General features: G+C 38.7%; 1 protein-coding gene across 3 annotated transcripts in view; it reads left to right on the top strand.

Moving 5' to 3' along the window:
* The window catches only part of mbtps1 (membrane-bound transcription factor peptidase, site 1), a 76048-nt gene that overhangs the window by 22494 nt on the left and 32352 nt on the right, over window positions 1–21202 (top strand). For all 3 annotated transcript variants that reach the window (XM_052028083.1, XM_052028082.1, XM_052028084.1), the window contains 5 exons: window positions 469–579; window positions 5386–5495; window positions 13169–13285; window positions 16142–16209; window positions 18215–18317. In XM_052028083.1, the coding sequence (XP_051884043.1) occupies window positions 469–579; window positions 5386–5495; window positions 13169–13285; window positions 16142–16209; window positions 18215–18317 (509 nt within the window). The remainder of the gene's footprint in view (window positions 1–468; window positions 580–5385; window positions 5496–13168; window positions 13286–16141; window positions 16210–18214; window positions 18318–21202) is intronic.

Here is a 21202-nt window from a genome sequence, read left to right as displayed (position 1 = left end):
GAGATGGGCTTAATGAATTAAACTGCATTTGAAACTGTCTTGGAGAGAAAAGAAAATACAGGTCCTTTTTATATTGTTTTCCTGAAAGCTGATCATTAAAAAAAATTGTTGAAGCACTACAGCTCTTGTGCTGTACATTTGGAGCTAAGATCTTAAAGGCCATTCAAGAAAAAAAATATTTTTTTGTTGAAAAGCTGGCTGTTTACACCTTGTCTCTTGGAGCGCAAATATATTTTCCACTTCCCTAAGTCAGGAAGCAAGACACCTTTGCACTATTCACAATAGCCACCATACTTCACAGCTTTATCTGAAAATCTTAAATTAATATACACTTGCCTCTCTACCTCCATGAGTCAATTGGTGTCTGAAGCAGAAGGGTTAATATTATGAATGTACCTGTCACCAGAATAGGCAGGCATTGTTTAGATGTTCTCTTTTGACTTGAGTTATCTTTTTTAATATTTCAAGGTGCTGGTGTAAAAGTAGCAGTGTTTGATACGGGACTTAGTGAAAAACATCCTCACTTCAAAAATGTAAAGGAGCGGACCAACTGGACCAATGAGAAAACCTTAGATGATGGTGTGTACACTTGAATTCTATAAATTGTCTGTCAGCAATTTGTGCAGGCATTTCTTATTCAGAATATTATGTGTGTTACTCTACTCTAGCTGAGATTCTTGGGCCATATCTTTTCTCTCGTGCCCATTGAAAGCTTCATTTTTAAGTAAAAGTTTAAGATAATTTCTCATGATAGGAACTGTTTGACTATATTTTTTCCACATTACATGATTTGAAGATTTACTTGATTGCTAAGTGCTAAGAAAATATTCACTTTTTGCCTATTTCACAGTTCTAATTATAGAGAGCACTTCATCCCTGGTTAGGCATGGTTTGAATAGATTTACAAAGGGGTAAAATCTTTTTGACTCACCATACCAGTTTTTGAATAATGCGGAGCAGTTTCTGTGGACTAGCAGCCATTGTCATGCGTGTCCTTGGAGGAAGTGGTCGGTTGACTCCAAATCATAGGAGGTCAGATCTGTGGTTGATACAACTACAGATAGACTGATAAAATGGTCTGCCCCACAAGGAAAGGAGAGCAACACAAACATATGTTGTGGGTGAGTTGTAATTGAAATCAACTGTTTGGAGTGAAGATTAACAGTCTCCTCTTATGCTCCACCAGACTTTTTCAGGCAATCGTATGGTATACTTTAATAAGCTGGAAGTAAATTGTTTTTATTAAACTAACGGTATATATGGCATACAAATTCTGTTTTGGTAATATCTTCAGTTCTGAACAGTAGAAAAGATTTGGTTCATCACCATCATCACTGTTATCCCAATCAGAAATAACATAGCCATGCACTCATTACAACTTCACTGGTCATAAAACCCACTTTCCCACCTGCAAGTAATCAAGATGGTATCAAGAAACTGACTTGTGCATCTCCCTTTCCCACATACAACTTGTTTTCAATGAGTTATACTGCTGCCTTATGAAAGGCTGTATAGAATTTCTGTTCATTGAATACTTTAGTTATCTGTTCCTTTTGAGTTCTCAATTTTGCTTAGGAGATTGTCATGACCAAGTCCCTGATCTTGCTGCAGTCATGCAGTCTCAAAGACAATACAGATGCAATGAAGGAAGAACTTAATTGAAATGTCACACAGTGCACTTTTTTATCGTTCTTTTATTCTTTCAGCTGAACTTTCTGTTCTGGTCTTTGTTTCTCTTGCTTTCAAATGTTTGTCCTTTTCCCATTATTAAGCATCCTGAGATACTGTTCACATATAAAAGCAGAAGCGTAGTGGTCAAGTTACTGCACTAGCAGCCAGAATTCTAGATCGTTGATCTGGGGACATATTGGAAGTTAAATTAAATTCATTAAGTAAATCCAGAATTTTTATTTAAAACCTTGTCTCAATAATAGCCATGAAACTGGTGGATTATAATTTTGTTTTTAAATTTGTTCATTGAAGTCTTTCAGGGAAAAATCTGCTGACCTTGCCCAGTCTGGCTTGTACATCAGAACAACCAATAGAGTTAATTTTAACTGCTTGGTTCAGCAGCAGTTGGGGATGGGTAGTAAATGTTGGTATTACCAGTGCTCTTTACATCCTATGAACAAATAAATTGAAAATGTAGTAGTGGTGTAGAGATTTTTGCATAAAATGGCTATCATTCAACCAGTTCTTCTTCATTGTTTGAGGCAGTGTGCCCAGAAGTGCTGCAAATAAGGCATGAAGTTTATAAAGTAGATGTACTTGACAAAGGGACAAAAAACTGGAGTTGAACTGAAAATGCTTTCTTGATGATCCAAGGCTCTTTTTGATCTAAGAGCCTTCTTCAAGCAGATCTAGTTTGTGTGATGGAACTAATTCTCAGCTTTGTCCCTCTTTTGTTAAAATAGTCTTGAAACATAGTCAAATTCTGTACTGTTCAGAAGGCTGAAAACAATGCAAATTCATTTGATTCAAATTTTATCAAATTTAGTGAGTGGGCTACAGCAATTGATGTTGCAAAATTTGAACTTGGCAATGTAAATAACATTGGAGTTTAGCACTGAATAAAATTTTTAAATTGAATAAGCTGACAACTTATTTTTAATTATTAGTTCTTTGAATGTGAGCGAAAATATTTCTTGCCCATCTCCTGATGCCAACAAGGAGTTCATCACATTGTGGGACAAGAGTGGCAACAGGCCACAAGTGGGTGATTTGGCAGCTTTTGTTACCTGAATTATGTTGTTGGCACTTCATCAGCATTTGAAGATTTTAAAATTGTGATCAGCAACTTTGTTTAGAGTATTAAATTTCACGACTTGAGGAGGTTATCTGTTTTATTGCTACTCTGGCATCTTAACAACAGGTGAGCATAACGATAAAGAAACAGGAATGGGTTGTCTTTTACAAAAAAAAATACAAAATCTTAAGGTACTCTGGACTTGCAACAGATTGGAGTCAGCTGGGAGAATGGATATTTCAGATGGAAATGACCGCTGCTTCATCTTTGAATCTAAGGCTGCAGTTCAAGGCAAATATAAGCTGTAGGTTTTTCAATTCGTGTTGGCTGCAGCTGTCATTACCCAATGTTCTTTTTCCAGCAAATGATCAGTTAAATCACACTCATTCTCTGGAAAGTTAAATTGAAATTTCTTTTGCCAACTTTCTTGGGTATTTGGCCATTACTGTGTTTGTAGGATCAGTTGCTGTTTATTCAGCTGCGTCTACAGAGAAAATGTAGGAGTAAATTCCTTGTTTCCATTGCAATTATTCTTTGGTTACGGCATTTTTGATGTGCACTCTGTAATGCAAATAGTACAGAATGGTGATTTATTAAAATTCTGTTCTTGTAAATCATTTTAGGTTTGTTTGCATATATTGCTTAGCTTCTCTATTAATATAAATGTGACTAACCTGCTCAGTGATATGATTTGCATCTTGTCAAGTAATTTGACTGTTAAAAGGTTCAGAAGAAAGGTCATTGATCTGAAACTTTATCTGTTTTGTTTTCTCCCTCAGATGATAGCTGACTTGTTGAGTCTTTCCAGAATTTTTTTTTTATTTGCTTTCCAGACATGATTCAGTGTTCCTGGAAATGATTCTTGCTCTCTGTCACTTGCAATTCTGGACCTTTGTATAAAATTTTAGGCAATCCCAAAATCTGTAAATTACCTTCAAAGAGCACCTTTTGAGATGTGATGACTGTTAATGGGGATACTTTGACAGATTTTAATAAATGTAGATCATAAAGACATAAATGGGAGTCTACTATGCCATTCATCAAAATTATCACTGATCTTCAACTACAAGAACCATTTTCCTGCCTTATCCCCATATACCTTAATTCCTTTACTATCCAGGAATCTATCCATCTTTGGTTTGAATATAGTCGATGACTGATAGTTGACAGCACTCTGGGGTAGAAATTCATAACTTTGAGTGAAGAATTTTCTCTTCATTTCAATACAAAATGGCCTACTTATTTTGAGACTGACTGCTAGTTCTAGATTCCTTATCCAGGAGGAATGCCTTCCCTGCATTAACTCTTTTGAGCCTGCTGGGAAATTTACAAGTTCTAATGAGATCATCTCTCATTCTTCTAAACTGTATATGACAGAGGCCTGGCCTACTTGACCACCTCTTCATTGAAAGAATCTACATCCCCAGAACCAGTCTGAGTCATGATTGCACTCCTTCTATAGCAATTATATACCTTTATTTTGGGTAATAAAACCAAAATTGTACACGTGGTCTTAAAGCTCTTATTTTTGTAGTAAGGCATTTTTATTCTTGTACTTAAATCCTCTAACCATAAAGGCCAACATGTTATTTGCCTTCCTAATTGCCTTGTGCAACAGTATGTTAGCTTTTAGTGACTTGCGTACAAGAGCATAGCAGGTTCTTTTAGAGCATTGACATTTCCCAATCTCTTGTCATTTAAAAAAAACAGTAATTCTGTGTTTTTTCCACCAATATGGATAACCTTGCATTTTTCCACATTGGACTCCATCTGTCATGTTGTTGCCATGTACTTATCTATATCCCTTTTGGAAACTCCTTTGCATCTTCATGACTACTCTCATTCCCATTTTCGTTCTTGTGTCATCATTGAACTTGGAATATTGCATTTGGTTCTCTCAGCCAAAGTGTCTATGGATTGTGAATAGAAATAAACTCTCCTTACCTCACAGAAGTAGGCCATTTGACCCATGGGGTCCATTCTGGCTCACAGCAGAGCAATTGCATTGTGCCATATTCTCTATCCTTCCCACACCCCTCATCTCCTTATTTCCCTGTAGCCCTCCAACTTATTCCTGCTGTCTGCTCATTAATTCTGCATTGATTCTTTTTGACATGTACCTACACTAAGGGGTAGTTTACAGGAACCAGTTAACCTACCATATTCTATTAGTAAATTTCCATGACTTCTGGTAGGATTACACTGCAGGGAATCTCGGCAGAAGCATAAGCCATACATGTCTCTTTTAGTTGCTGCATCGACATGTCATTTTGGTGAAATTTGCCTTGTGTTTTGCAAGGATGGTAAAAGTCTTCCCTGAGTGCTGTTTGGTTCCTTAGTGGAAAGAATCTGTGACTGTTTCAGTTTTTAAAACAAAAACTGGTACCATTAAAGTTCTCACAAAAGATGTGTTTTCGCAAATGCAATAATGCTGTTAGCAGATGTATGATTGCTTCATTGTTGAGCATTTAAATATCAGAAGTCTTATAGGGGCTTTTCTGTTAGAAAATAATTAAGAAAAAGTATGATCTTCTGCAGTATGGGCATGTCTGATATCTGAACATTTCTATATGTACTGATGCCATTTTATCTATCCTGATTATCTTAATGTTTCTTTTTGCTTTTTCTGTTGACATTAGGCTTGGGACATGGGACATTTGTTGCAGGGGTAATTGCTAGCATGCGGGAATGTCAGGGATTGGCGCCAGATGCAGAGTTGCACATCTTCAGAGTCTTTACTAACAATCAGGTAATTATTTTCTATCTGCTTTCTAGTGGCTTGTTCTTTTTAGGGAATTGAGTGTAAGGAAAGAGTTTGCAATTTGATCATTGTTTCTGAAGGAACTGTAAATGTTGTTGTGAATTGAAAATTCTCCAGAAGATCTTTTAAATCAAAGTATTACTTTTAACACATGGGCAAAATGCATTGTGGGTATTTTAATAGTCTATTCTTAAGGATGGAGAGGGGTGTGTTATTCATTAAAGTGAAAGTTAGCTTTGTAAATCGAAGACCCCCGCCAAAGAAATGAACAGCAAAAAAATCATGAAGTAGATGTTCATAAACTGAGGAATTACTGTATACTACACTTTGAAAAGCAGTTTCCAAAGTTTAATTACTGCATTTTGTTACAAAGAATCTGATTGCTTAAAATTATCAGCTGATCAAATGACCAATGCAAATTTTCATAAGTAAATTCAGTGGTTTAAACTTCATATAATTTGGATTAGCAGTAAAATCCAACAATTCCTCAGTTTCTAAGTGTTTGCTTTGATTTTGTTTTGCTACCACACCATTGATGATTTGCAGGACTTGCCTTTGATTTGCAAGGCTAGCTTTCACTTTAACGGATAACTCCCTCCTATAGGAATACACAATATCAAAATACCCATAATGCATTTTACCCACCCTTTGATTTTATGAAATTTCTCTTAAAAGGGGTGTGTTCTTAGAAGATATTTTGTAAATCAAGGAATGCTGTATTTTCAATGAGAATATCATCTTGAATGATGTTGCTGAAAATGAATAACTGGCTGGAACATTCCAAACACAGCTTATGTTTCTGGTTGTCTAGGAGTGACATTCAATGTAAATATTGCCTTGGTCTCTTAATGACACAGGCTTGAATCTGTATTCATGCTGAATGTTTTGAAAACATTATAATTTAGTCATGTTTAATGGGGGCAGTGAGTAAAACATACTTGGTGAAATGGGGTTAGGGCAGATAGAACAAGTTATTAAAATAATTGATCTTTAATGAAACTCAGGCTCTGGAGAATTGAACAAGAAACTGTTGTATTGCTGAGCATCATGAAGTTGCTTCCTGGGTTCCTTGTGATTTTTCAGGGATTGGTGCTGGGCCTCAACTACTTATAGTGAATATAAATGATTTTTGAAAGCACTGTACATATGGTTGCTAAATTTGCTGATGGCACACAGATAGGTGGGCAAGGAAATTGTGAGGAGGACTTAAGGGATTTAAAGGGATATTTTTAAGTTCAATGAGTGGGCAAGGATTTGGGACATGGGAAAATGGTGTGGGGACAATATGAAATTTGCCCACTTTGGCAGGGAAAACAAAAAAGAAGCATAATCCTTAAATGAGAATGCAGTATGTAGGTATTGCAAATAATGCACAACTGGTAGCTTTTGGTGTATAAAAGAAATGTTTTTAGAAGAAGTTATGATTTAGCAGGTCCATTAACTTGTCTTCGTGCCATCAAGTAGATATTCTACAACTTGACTCGTGGCAATCAGCTAATGGGTTTGTGATCTCATGGTATTTTCCTCCATTCCCTCACCTGAAGATTTGTCATTATTAATTGTATTTTGTGCTTAATTTAATGAAGCGTCAAAATGGCCTCTTAACAGAACCTATTCTCTTCTGAGTGTCAAATTATGAATTAGATCATGTTCACGTAAGCTAACCTTTCAGAGGGGCTTAATTTCAAATTCAGATAGAATAGAAAGTCATTAACTTAAAAGTAAATTAAGCAAATGGCTTAATATTATCCAAAAAAAACAAATGAACAATTTAAACTGTAAGCATTCACTTGGCAAATTCACCTCACTAAAATATTTCACAACCAAACTGGCAAAACTAGGATTTTGTCCTTAACAGACTCTAAAATAACTGCATGCCAAGTACAAAACACAGGCCAACATCACTTACACAGCTGTTAGAGGAATGCATAGTTTTTTTTAAAGAAAGCAATATCTAACATGAAAATAAGAAACAAAATAATGGAAGTAGAATCCCTTTTAAAAGCCAACCTTCAGATTGCAATTTATAAACAATCTCCACCCTTCACATAGATCAATACAACCTGCTTATTGTGCAATGGGTTCAAATTCCAGGTATGTTTTTAAATTTGTAATTAAATACTGTTGCAACAAGTTTCAAGAACATCTTCCTTTAATTAATCCAGTTGAATATTAGCAAATGAATTATGCAACCTGCAGGGCTGTCCCTTTTCAATTACTCTACTCTACATTCTAATCAAAAGGCAACACAAACACTCTGCTATGAAAGCAGATCCTATTTGGATATGAACCAACAGGGAAATGGTTGATAAATATCCAACTGCTGGTGAGCCATTTCAAATACTGTTGCTTTCTTTGATCTGATTGTATGTGTGAATTAGGAAGAGTCGGTTACTTGGCCCCTCAAGCCTGCTCTGCCATTTGATAAATTCGTGGCTGATCTGATTGTAACATCAACTCTGCTTTGCCATCTACCCATGGTAACCTTTCATTCTCTTGCTTATCAAATACCTATCTACTTCTGCCTTAAAAAAAATTCAAAGATTGCCCTTTGAGGAAGAGAGAATCCCACAAAGTCAAACACTTAGAGGAGGGGTGGGGGATTTCTCCTCTCTGTCTTAAATGGGCTCCCCTTATTTTTTTAAAACAGTGAAACTAGTTCTAGATTCTCTCAAGAAGAAACACTCTCTCCTAATCCACCTATCGTGACCCTCAGGATTTTCTGTTTCCTCTCACTATTTGAAACTCCATCCAATACAAGCTGAGCTTGTGCAACCTTTCCTCATAAAACAATCCCACCCGTTCCAGGTATTAGTGAAACCACCACCTCTGATCTGCTCCCTATGCTTTAGCATCCTTCCTCAAATAAGGAGACCCATACTGTCTAGAGTTAGATGTGGTGTAAATGAAGCATAAACTCCCTACTTTGGGTTCAATTCATCTAGTAAGAAACGGTGACATTGTTAGCTTTCCTTGTGTAGGTATTGCAAGTAATACTAGCCTTTTTCAAGCCATTCACCAGGGCACCCAGATCTCTCTGCGTCCTCTTGCTTTTCAGATTTTAATTTCCTTGCCAAAATGGGCAATTTCACACTTCCCCAAGTTGTACTCCATTTCCCAGATCTTTGCCCACTCACTTGTCAAATTCTCTTTAAAACTTTTTTGTGCCCTTTTCACAATTTCCTGTCCCACCTTTCTTGTGTCATCAGCAGATTTAACAATCGTGCTTTCATCCAAGTCAATTTTATAAATAGTTGAGGCCCAGCAAAGATCCTTGTACATCAGATGTCATTAGCACGTTGTAAATTAAACTGAATGTGCCTCTACACCTACTGTGATGCATATGAAATACCTTTTGTTCACAATTTAACAGGAATATGTGACTACAGTGGTTTGCTAATCACTAATCAATTGTATTTTATTTGCTCCTCATTTTTTTTCCATAGTGTGATTGGTCCTGTAGTTTCAGTCTTCATGGCTTTTTGCACACTGATCTGTACCTTGCAGTCATTAAGTACCTTGCATTATTATGGTGATGCATTTAGCTCTCACCCTTTACTTACACCTGCAAAATATAGAAAGTAACAGCATCTTGGTGCCAACCTACAACACCACAAATGGTTGTCCTATCTTGCTCTTGCACAGTGCTTGTTTGTGCTTATCCAGGAGAGTTTGGGAAGATTCTTCACATAGTAATTAGTAAATAGAATGTACTGCAGTTGGGGTAGGCAAAGCAATGTCTTCTGAGTTATTGTCATAGTTGTGTTTGGTAGATTTTTCTTTTGGAGCACTTGAGTGGTTGTGTGGAAGCTTGTTTCAAGATTGATGTCCTGAGTAGCTATCCTCCAGTAAATAGCTTGCATGATCAAAGCGACAGTTGGAGGTCTAAAGTTATGTGTGGACTGATATTTTAGACATGATGGAGAGGGAGGTATTAGAGGGGGAGGGGTGGCATTACTCATCAGGGGAAATGTCACGGCAATGCTCAGAGGACGTACTGGAGAGCTCATCTACTGAGGCAGTATGGGTGCAACTGAGGAAGAAAGGGATGACCACATTAATGGGACTATATTATAGACCTCCCAATAGTCAGCGGGATTTGGAGGAAAAAATTTGTAGAGAGATGGCAGACAGTTGCAAGAAAATTAAGGCTGTGATAGTAGGTGGTTTTAACTTTCCACATATTGACTGGTACTCCCATACTGTAAAGGGATTAGATGGGTTAGAGTCTGTCAAATGTGTTCAAGAAGTTTCCTTAATCAATATGTAGAGGTCCCAACTAAAGAGCGCGATACTGGATCTCCTCTTGGGGAACGAGACAGGACAGGTGATAGAAGTACGTGTAGGGGAACACTTTCGATCTAGTGATTATAATTCCATTAGTTTCAAAACAATTATGGAGACTGGTCCTTAGGTTGAGGTTCTAAATCGGAGCAAAGCCAATTTAGATGGCATCAGAAGGGATTGGGCAGGTGTGGATTGAGATGGGCTGTTTTCTAGCAAAGAGGTGCTTGGTAAGTGGGAGGCTTTCAAAAGTGAAATATTCAGAGTACAAAAACTGTATGTTCTTGTTGGAATAAAAGGCAAGGCTAGCAGTTTTGGGGAACGTTGGGTATCGAGGGATGTTGAGTCCCTGGTAAAGAGAGAGAAGGAGGTGCATATAAAGGTATAGGCAGTTAGGATCAAATGAGGTGCTTGAGGAGTATAAGAAATGCAAGAGAAGAGAGAAACCAGGAGGGCATAAAGAGGACATGAAGTTGCTCTGGCGGACAGGGTGAAAGAGAATCCCAAAGTTTTCTATCTCTATATTAAGAGCAAAAGGGTAGCAAGGGCCAAAATTGGTCCTTTTGAAGATCAGCATGGTCATCAATGCATGGAGCTAAGAGAAATGGGGGAGACACTAAATGAATTTTTTTGCATCTGTATTCACTCTGGAGTCAGATACAGAGACTATAGAACTGAGGCAAATGAGCAGTGAGGTCATGGGCCATATCCAGATCATGGAAGAGGAGGTGCTGGCTGTCTTGTGGTGAATTAAAGTGGATAAATCCCCAGGGCCCGACAAGGGTCCCTTTGGACCTTGTGGGAGGCTAGTGCACAAATTGCAGGGGCTCTGGCAGAGATATTTAAAATGTCCTTAGCCACGGGTGATGTCCGGAGAACTGGAGGATAGTTAATGTCCTTCCGTTGTTCGAGAAAGGCACTAAAAATGAACCGGGAAATTATAGGCTGGTGAGCCCGACGTCAGTTGTGGGTAAGTTATTGGAAGACATTTTAAGGGGCAGGATATTATAAGTATTTGGAAAGTGGGGCCTGGTTAGGGATAGTCAACATGGCCTTGCGCATGGTATGTCGTGTCTAACCAATCTTGTAGAGATTTTCGAGGAGTTTACCAAGGAGGTTGATAAGAGGAAGGTGGTGGATGTTGCCTACATGGACTTTAGCAAGGCCTTTTTACAAAGTCCCACATGAGAGGCTGGTCCAGAAGGTTAAGTCGTGTGGCATTCAAGATGAAGTAGCCAATTTGATTCAACATTGGCTTAGTGGGAGTAGCCAGAGAGCAGTAGTAGATGGTTATCTCTCTGACTGGAGGCCTGTGACTAGTGGTGTGTTGCAGGGATCGATGTTGGGTCCTTTGCATCTATATTAGTGGTTTAGATGATGTGGTAAACTGGATCAGCAAATTTGTGAATGACACGAAGATTGGGGGTGAAGTGGACAGCCAGGAATGCTGTCAAAGCTTGCAGCATGTTGACCAGCTGGGAAAATGAGCTGAAAAGTGGCAGATGGAATTTAATGCAGACAAGTGTGAGGTGTTGCACTTTGGGAGGACAAACCAGGGTAGGACTTAGTGAATGGTTGGGCTCTGAGGTGTGTGGTAGAATAGGGGGACCTGGAAATACAGGTCCATAGTTCCTTGAAGGTGGCATCAGAGGTAGATAGGGTTGTAAAGAGAACTTTTGGCACTTTGGCCATCATAAATCGGGCATTGAATACAGGAGTTGGGATGTTAGGTTGAAATTATACAAGACGTTGGTGAGGCTGAATTTGGAGTATTGTGTGCAGTTCTGGTCAACTACCTACAGGAAAGATATAAATAAGCTTAAAAGAGTGCAGAGAAAATTTATAAGGATGTTGCTGGGACTTGAGGAGCTGAGTTATAGGGAAAGTTTGAATAGGTTAGGACTTTATTCCCTGGAGCGCAGAAGAATGAGGGGCGATCTTAGAGGTACACAAAATTGAGGGGTGCAGATGGGGTGAATGCATGTAGATATCTTCCCCTAAGGTCAGGTGAGACTAGAACTAGAGGACATAGGTTTAGGGTGAAAGGTGAAATGTATAAGGGGAATCTGAGGGGAAATTTCTTCAGAGGGTGGTGTGAGTGTGGAACGAGCTGCCAGCGGAAGTGGTAGATGCGGGTTCAATTGTAACATTTTAAGAGAAGTTTGGATAGGAATATAGATGGGAGGGGTTTGGAGGGATATAGTCTGAATGCAGGTAGATGTGACTAGGCAGAAGATCAGGTTGGCATGGACTAGATGGGCCGAAGGCCCTGCTTCTGTGCTGTAGACTCAATGATCTTGGGCTATGGAAATGTCTCAAGAGTAGGAAGGGAAAATAGATGGGAAAGATTAAAAATGAAATCTTGTTGTGACTACAGCGACTGTGTAATTTGGTTGTCTTTAATTTTGAAGCAGCCATCAACACTTAAAACAAAGCTGCTCATTGATACATGGGTTTGCTTCCTTGCCCTGATAGTCTTATGGCATCCCAGTAGCAAGGGGAACTCGATGCTTGTAGCTCTGATCTTGGTGTACATCCTTTTTAATCATGGCTTACTGGTTTACCAGTTGAAGACTTATAAAGTGCGTACACTTTATTGTGTGGCATTGAAAGTATGGTTTTGGTTTATTTAAGTACTCATTAACTTGTCTGACTTTGGAGGTTCAATTATCAGAATTTATTTTAGGTTATCCACTACTCTATTTTGTTTTTCTTTTTAAAAATCCCACAAGACACAATCTCTTGAGCAGAGGAGGTCTTTACAAACTTTTACAAAGAATGATGAACAATGGTGGATAAACTGAAACTTGGGATTTTACTTGTATGAAATAACTCAATGTTGGAAGAACTCATTGAATGTACTTCATTTAGGGTAGCAAAGCAATATCTTTTTGAATATTTGCCGTAGTTGAGTTTGGTAGATTTTTTTTTCTTGGCGGGCTGGAGGGAACACCAGTGGTTGTGTGGAAGCTGGTTTTAGATTTCAGAAAAACTCACAGTTGATGTTTTGGGTCAAAGATCCTTCATCAGGATGTTATTTTTGATTTTCAGGATTTCACTGTTACAAATGCTGTGGATCCTTTCAACATTTTATGGCATTGGCTCAGTGTTTGGCTTGAAATGACATCCAATTCGCCAGTGAAATATTTTGTCACTGAAGCGCCTATTCAACAAGAGTTGCTTGCTGATTGATTAGATTATGGCAGCGTTGATAGTTCTACAGGGACTTGCTGACCAACTGCTTAGTAACAAATGTGGTAAAAGGGGTTGAGGGGAAGTTGAGTGGGAAGGAATTTGTGAAATAAACTAGAAATGTGTAGTGGGTTTGATATAATCCTGGTAAAGTTTTATTAAGGAATCTGATTTTTATTAAACAGGTTTCTTACACCTCTTGGTTCCTGGATGCCTTTAATTATGCAATTTTGAAGAAGATAGATGTTCTGAACCTCAGCATAGGAGGGCCAGACTTCATGGATCATCCTTTTGTTGATAAGGTAGGTTTGGTTTCCAGATGCAGAACTGCTCCACAATGGTTCTTAATGAAGGGTGTGGAGATTTAATGGGGGGTAGGTTGCTTTTCTTAAGTGAAGTATCCTTGTGCTTTTTAGTTATATCATTCAATTAAAAAGAAATGGTCCTTTTTGCCTGTTCCCTTTTTGATACTTGCTGCTGTTAGGTGGAGACTTAAAGTTGTCAACTTAGGCAGAAAGAATTAGTGAGAATCCCCTTTTTTTGTTGTATCAGAAGCAGTTTTTTTTTTGTTAAAGACATTTGGCGGTTGTCTGTTTTCCATATAATATTAAGATAAGATTTCATTATTAGTCATATATACATTGAAACACAGTGAAATGCATCTTTGTGTAAGAGTGTTCTGGGGACAGCCCACAAGTGTCGCCACGCTTCCAGCACCAACATTGGCATGCCCACAACTTCCTAACCTGTATGTCTTTGGAATGTGGGAGGAAACCCACACAGTCACAAGGAGAACGTACAAACTCCTTACAGACAGCAGCCAGAATTGAACTCGGGGCACTGGCGCTGTAATAGCATTATGCTAACCGCTACACTAGTGTGCCTACTAAGTGCATAGCTCTCAATTATCTATAACTGCCTGTAGCTTAAATTATTTTCTTTAATTTTATTCCCACAAAATAATGTGTTTTATGTTTTCAAGACCTCTTTGTGAATGTTTTAATGTTTAGGGCAGATTTCAAAATGCCAGTTTTTAAAAAATGGAGCTAATGATTAAATTTGTCATATAGTGATGGGTTATCATGAGTATACAGTGTCATTGCTGATAAGGAGGCACAAAGGGGGTACATCGTTTGGAGGGTGAGGAATTGAGGCACAAAAAAGGACCGAGGAATTGAGGGTTATGTGGAACTGGCACAGTAGAGAAATTTGAGGCCAGCATAGATCAGCCTTGATCCTAATGAATGGTGGGGCAGACTTGAGGAGCCTGATGACCTCCTCTTCCTGTTTTCTTGTGTATGTCATCACATGGGCATTAGTTCAGTATTAAAACCCTTTATTTCTCTTGCTGAGCTGTCTGTTGAGAAGTTAAACCAGTGCTATGATCAATGTTTTCAAAGATGGGAGTATTGCAATTCAATGCAGGCAAATAATCCAGTTCTGCATCTGTATGAATGTGGCAAGTCATAAAAACACATTGCAGGAGATCTAATTTATCCATTTTTCTGAAAGGCCTTCAATAAGATGTCACTCAACAGACTTATGAATGTCAGACCATGCAGTCAGCAAAAAAAATTAGCAGGATGGGTAACCAGCTGCCACATGATGTGGTTACTCTTTACTCTTCAGCTTTGCTATTCAGAGGGTTGGAAATTGGGGTCCCTCAAGGATCTGCACTAGGATTGCTGCAATTCACAATTTGTGTGAATGATCTACAGTTTCTCAATTGGGCAGCTTAGTATTGCAATTGGTATTTATAAGGAAAGCAAAATATTGCAAGATGACAAACTTGGATAATGGATACAGTTGAGAAACTAGCTTCAATATAATTAAGTCTGTGGTTTCACATTTTGAGAATACTAAGGCCATGTGAAAATAAAAATCAAAGGACTATGGGAGTACAAACATACATTGCTAAAAGTAGTTATCAAGGTTAATAAGGTCCTTTTTAAAGAGAACAAACCAAAAACTATGGTTTTTTTAGAGGGATGGAATTTGCAGACCAGCTATGTATTTAATCTTGGATGAATGCGCCCAGTAATGGCTGCCACCTTCTGAAAAGGATACATGGGTACAAGAGAGAGTGCTTTCTTTTATATATAGAAAAGTTTTTTTTAAAGAATTGCTGTATCTTGTTGTGCTACTCTGGGAAAAGATGAATGAACAAGCCACTTTTGTGAGCGTCCTAAACAGAGGTCAGTAAAATTGGTTTTGGTAGAGTAGACAGGTGCACAGCAGAGGAGGCAGACAGAAACCTCACCTCTGTGGAAGAGCAAAACTGAATGCCAAAAACGTATCAAATGGACTCAAAGAAACTTCTTACTTGGAGAATGTTGGGAATTTGGAACTTGTGACCACAGAGTGGATGAGGCAGTGATAGAGATGCATGTGAAGCAGAGGTAATGGAGGATAACGTTGATAGGAGGGAAGGGTGGGATGAGGCTCAAGTGGAACTTGTGTGGGGCTGAGTGGTCCATTATTTGTGCTGCATACTTTGTGCATTTCAGTTCACAAATAGTTAACTAGTTCATTGTATCTGACTTGTCTAAATAATTGATTTTTACTCCAGAAATGTTTGCTTTAGTCGCCTGTACAGAAAATGCATTGGATAAACAAAGGCACAGTGTTCTTACTTAATGACATATTGTTGGAGTAATGTGCTGGGTCTCTTTTCATCATAGTTTATCCTGTCCTATATTCTAACGCTGAAAGCAATTATTTTTTTTAGCAGTGCCAAGTTGAAAAGGCCTGAAGGCTTGTTGGCACAGCCATGCTTGGCCTACACCCTGGTACTGAAATTAACCATTGCATTACAATAACAAAGATACCTGAATGAAATTAAATTTACTGCTCTGGTGTTATTCAACCTTACAAAAAAAGACAGAATAACTTGCTTTTATCTTCATTGTCATCTCTTCACCAATAGTATTTATAATTACTAAATTAAGAAATTAAATTTCTCTCTAATTTGGTTTGGTGTGTAATACTTTATCTATTATTACACTTTGGTGAATTTGGAAGTAAATTGCTGTTTTTAAGTTAAAGCAAACCTAAAATGGTTATGCAATGAGATTATTATGATAGGGTACCTCTTTGGGGGGAGGGGCAGGTAGAGATATAAATTTGTTTTTAATTTCATGGTGTTTTTTTTCCTGTAGGTTTGGGAGCTGACTGCTAATAAAGTGATCATGGTCTCTGCAATTGGTAATGATGGGCCTCTTTATGGGTGAGTTTGCTATGATAGAACTTGGTGTTCATGGTTAAGCATAAGGTTCTATAATTAAATCTATAGACTGAGGCCTGGTTGCAGCACTGACAAAGCTTCTGCTTGTGCATTCTTGTCTAGCTGCAACATTCTGGCAGAAAATGGTATTGTTTCTGTTTGCAGGTAAGAAAAACTAGGTTTTTATTATTATCTGCAGGTGCTATGAGTAAAGACGTAATAAAATTAAGAGCTGAGAAGTTAAATTTGAGCTTCATTCCACCCCTACTAATTTGAATACTACTTCATGGACCATTGTCCAAACTTGTTGTTTTGTGCAATGGATGACTTGTACAGATTAATGGGTATTACCTTTTATAAATGACGGTCCACAAAAATGTCTTTGAGCTCTCTGCTGCCTAGTGCAGGATGGGAATACTGTACATCTGAATTACAATAACTGCACTGGATTTCATTGAGTGCTGTGACTAGAATGAAAGTTAAATTTTTTTTTAAACAAAAATAGCCTCACCCTTTTCAAGGTACTAATGTTGCGGCCTTGGTATTTGTAATATATAAGGCAGCAGAGCCATAACAGGGAAGCAGAATGTTGAGGCCAGGTCGATAGGCTTCTGCAATAGAGTCGCAATGCAGAACAACTTGAGCTGTTTCCATGCCAGGTGACAAAAAACTACTTTGGATAATCTCACCTTTCAGTGTGTACTCCCTCGTCCTGCAGGTTGAGTCTCCAAATAGATATCTAAATACTGCTTAAAATGTGATAAGGGCTTTTGCCCGTACCAACCTTTCAGGCAGTGAGTTCTAAACCCCTTCTGCACTCGGAGTGAGAAATTATTTTTCCTCCTCTCTCCTAATCATTCTACTGATTATGCCCCTTTGTGTTTGATTTTCCTACCCACCCCACTAGGTAAGTGGACCTTTCTTATTTGCCAAAGTGCCTCTTTTTTTGTACATCAATTTCTTGCACTAGTTATAGCCCTTGGAGATTATGCTTCTGTACTTTTAGAAAGGAAATATTTTTAAAACCAGTACAAGTTTGTTTTGCAGGGAACAGTTGCCATTAGACAGTTGAGTCTTCTGCTTAATTATTAATGTCCAAATGCAATTTGTGGATTACTTTAAGAAATCCTTTCTCACGTGATATTTGCTTGTGGGATGGAAACTGTGCCAGACTGGGAAAGTGGGCTACGGTATTTCCATGCTCATTCCAGTCACCTACAGCATTGGTTTCAGCGACTTGGGTCTTGTGTTCTGGAATCCTAAATCCCTCTACTGACTTTGACTGTCTGAAAGTCTTTCTTATAGATATTGGAAGATGCAGCTCAAAAATACAAGTTCTTGCTTTATTGTAAGACTTAAATAATTCTAAATTGACTGATTTAAGGCGAATAGGCCAAAATTTTACAAAACAATATGTAGGCTTTCCCTGTGACTTTGATTATAGCTCTATAATTTCTCGAATCAGAAGGCTGTGTAGTCAACTTTGCTCTGGCATTTGAAGCACATTGTTTTGGCTGCTGCTGTTTCAGTGAGTGTCGTCAGAAGTTTTGTTTTGGTTGATATACTTAAAATTTATCTCTGCGTGTTACTGTTAAAAGTTGCATTGGCAATAATTGAAGACCAGGAGAGTTCTGAATTCTTGGCCAGCATGAAGCCTTCTGCCAATGTTATCAAAAACAAATGTAAAGCAGTTAAGAAAGTTGGGATCCAAGCAGGTGAAACCACATCCCTCAGTGGTTGGGGTGAATGGGACTGGAAATGTTTGTGGCATCTTTGTGTACAAATTGGTCAGTAGGTTCAGACTGGTCTGTTTGACAGCTGCAGGACTTCAAAAAGCACATTGTTGGCTCTCAAGGGCTTAAACAGAATTTGGAAAAACATGAATGCAAGTTATCGTGTTTAATTTTGCCATGAAGTGGTGCTTGATGCACAACTAAACAATGATCCTAGTTTATTAATTCATTTTAGCCTTAGTGGTTTAACTCTAATATTGCTTCACCTTTTCCAGTACCCTCAATAATCCTGCTGACCAGATGGATGTAATTGGTGTGGGTGGAATTGACTTTGAAGACAACATGGCTCGATTCTCCTCCAGAGGAATGACGACTTGGGTAAGTTAGCACTGTTATGTGCTGTAATGCACTATATATCTTATTCACTGGAAAGGCCAACACATAAAGCTCAAATGTAATTGCCTTTAGCAGTCTTGTATAGCAGCAGTGATTCCTCCTGTATGCTTCTGAGAACTGGACTACCTCCAGCAAAGGACCTTTTATGCATTTGAAAGATGTATATAACATTGGATGGGTAAGTGAATCACTGTCTGGGTACCCTCCAAGGTCAACATTACTAGCACTAATTCCTTATTTACACTTTGCCTGCTTCGTTGTGCATACCACATGGTTTGCATGCCTGACACCAGATTCCTGAAAATGGACATTCTAATCTGAGTGCTCTCAAGGAAGAGATTACCATGTCAATGGAGGATAAAGTTCAAGGATGTGCTCAACAGTTCCTTGGAAAAGAATATATAATCCTTCCACCAACACCCATGAATATTCAAAGTGGAAAAGGAACATTCAGAATGGTATTGAGAACCTCATCTATGAATGAAGAGATCACCAGGTTTAGCATAACTGGTAGGAGTGAACCATCTCTCAAACTACCCACCTAGCTGCTTTGTCAGGCATCTTCGGCCCGTCTACAGAAAAGACCTTAGTTTCCACACCGGCTTCATTAGTCACTTTGGAACCCATAAAATCGGAGTGGAGGCAAGCCATTCCCACTTCTGAGGAACTGTCGAAGAAGGAAAACTCCTAGAATACTGAGTTTAAGAATTTTTCCCAGCAGGAGTGGAGGCAGATGCAATAGAGGCATCTGAGAGGCTGTTGGGTAAACGCATGAATATGCAGAGAATGGAGGGATATGGATCACGTGCACGCAGAAAGAATTGGCTATCATCAGCTTAATTGGTTCGGCACAACATCGTGGGCTGAAGGGCCCATTCCTGTGCTATACTGTTCTATGAATGAAGGAACTTTAATATGTTTCAGAGTCGGTTGCATGTGATCTTCTGAGGGAACTTGTGGGTGGTTGTGTTCCTATCTGTCTTCTGTTGTGTAAAGATGGCAAAGAGAATGGGTTTTTAAATACTTTTAAGGAAGCTTTGGCAAGGTGCCAGACTGCATTCTGTAAATGGTGATGTACGTTGGTGGTAGAGGGAGTAAATGTTTGTTTAGGATGGTGGTTAGTATGTCTATCAATTGGGCTGCTTTATCCTTGGTCACGTTGAACTTTTGAGTGTTGTTAAAACAGTTTGTGTACAATTCTGTGTGTAGTACATTGGAATGTTGATGTGCACTTTGCCATAACTTTTTCTTTTGAGAATATTGCGGTATGCACCTTGGGTTCTTTGTACTTTCCAAAATAACTAATCGCATTATACTTTATTTTTAGAGGTTGTTTTAAACCTGTACAAGGTATGACTAATATCACTGGAACTTTACTTCTAAAGTTTTATCTGCACCAGTCTTTAGTTCATTGAGGATCGTGTTTCCTCCAGGATTCGTGCACAATTTAAATGTAGCCTGGAATGCACATATTACTTGACATCAACTGCCCAGAAATAAATTGTGTTATTTAGAGCAGAAATAAGTTTCTGCTATTCAAAATGATTATGGTTGATCATATACCTTAATACCATATTCCTGCTCTCTCCCACTGTCCTTGTTGCTTTTTGTGTCTAGGAATTTGTCTATCAAGCATATTCAAAACCTTTTGGTCTCTGCGGTCATCTGTGGTGAATGCCACAGGCTCACCATCTTCAGATGTGAAGATGTCTTCTTGCAATCCTAATTCTCTTGCTCTGTAACCTGAGACCTTAACCACTTGTTCTGTTCACCTCAGAAATCTAAACTGCTTCCAGTCCATGGGTTGCTACTTGGTACAGTGTTGTTGCGACTAATGCCCTTGCCTTGTAGCTCCAGAGGCCCGAATTCAATCTTGACCTTGGGTGCTGTCTCTGTGGTATTTGCACATTCTGTGTGGATTTATCAAGTACTGTAGTCTCTTTCTACCTCCCAAAAATGTGCTGGTGAGTTAATTGGCCTTAGTGTTGATAAGATGAAAAGGATCAAAAGGAATTGATGAGTATGAGAGAAGGAATAAGATGCAATGATGGAGGGAAATAAGGAGATAAAGAATGGGACGATTGTGGTTGTCCTGCTGGGAGCTTATGGCCTTGATAGGTCAAATAGCCTCCAGTGCCATAGTGAATAGGCAATCTTTTTTACTTCAGGACTCGACTGTACAGTTTAAGTTAACAGTATTGCCCGTTTACTGTTATGCATGAAGAATCCCAGGCACTGTTTGAATAGGAGTAGGGGAATTCTTTCTGTTTGACATTTATCCCTCAACCATCAGAACCAATTTATCTAATCACTTAGCTCTTCCTGATTGCAAAACCTTGCTGTATGTGTATTGGTCACTGCTATTCTGGTACAGGTCCTCCGCAAGTTACAGCAGGGTTGCTATTGCTGTGAACTGTTCATAACCTGAGTTCCCATGCAGCGGAAGATGCCTACAGCCCCAGAGCAGCCGGCAAATCCATCCCGCTGGTCTCCAGAATGGGCTGTATTACAAGTCGGGTGTTTATAAGCTGGGGAGGACCTGTATTACAATTCATTGCCAGAATAGTTCATTACTGGTCTCAAGTGTCACTCTTGGTAGCACACTTGCCTCTGAGATGGTAGACCCTAGATTCAGGTCCAACTCAAATGAGCTGAGTATAGAAATCCAGCTTTTCACTCCAGAGGAATATATTGAGGGAATTATGCTATTAAAATTCTGTCTTTTGAATGAGCCATTAAAACAAGACTATGTCCATTCTCTCAGCTGAATGTTAAAGAACCCACAACACTAGTCTTTAAGAAGGGCAGTGGAGTTTTCCTTGGTGCCCTCTGGTGAAAATTCATCATTTACAGAGTGTGTATTTTCT

Source organism: Pristis pectinata, chromosome 13 (genome assembly GCF_009764475.1).
Source record: "Pristis pectinata isolate sPriPec2 chromosome 13, sPriPec2.1.pri, whole genome shotgun sequence".
NCBI lineage: Eukaryota > Metazoa > Chordata > Chondrichthyes > Rhinopristiformes > Pristidae > Pristis > Pristis pectinata.
The sequence above is the reverse complement of the archived record's forward strand: the minus strand, read 5'-3'. Positions and strand labels throughout refer to the sequence as shown.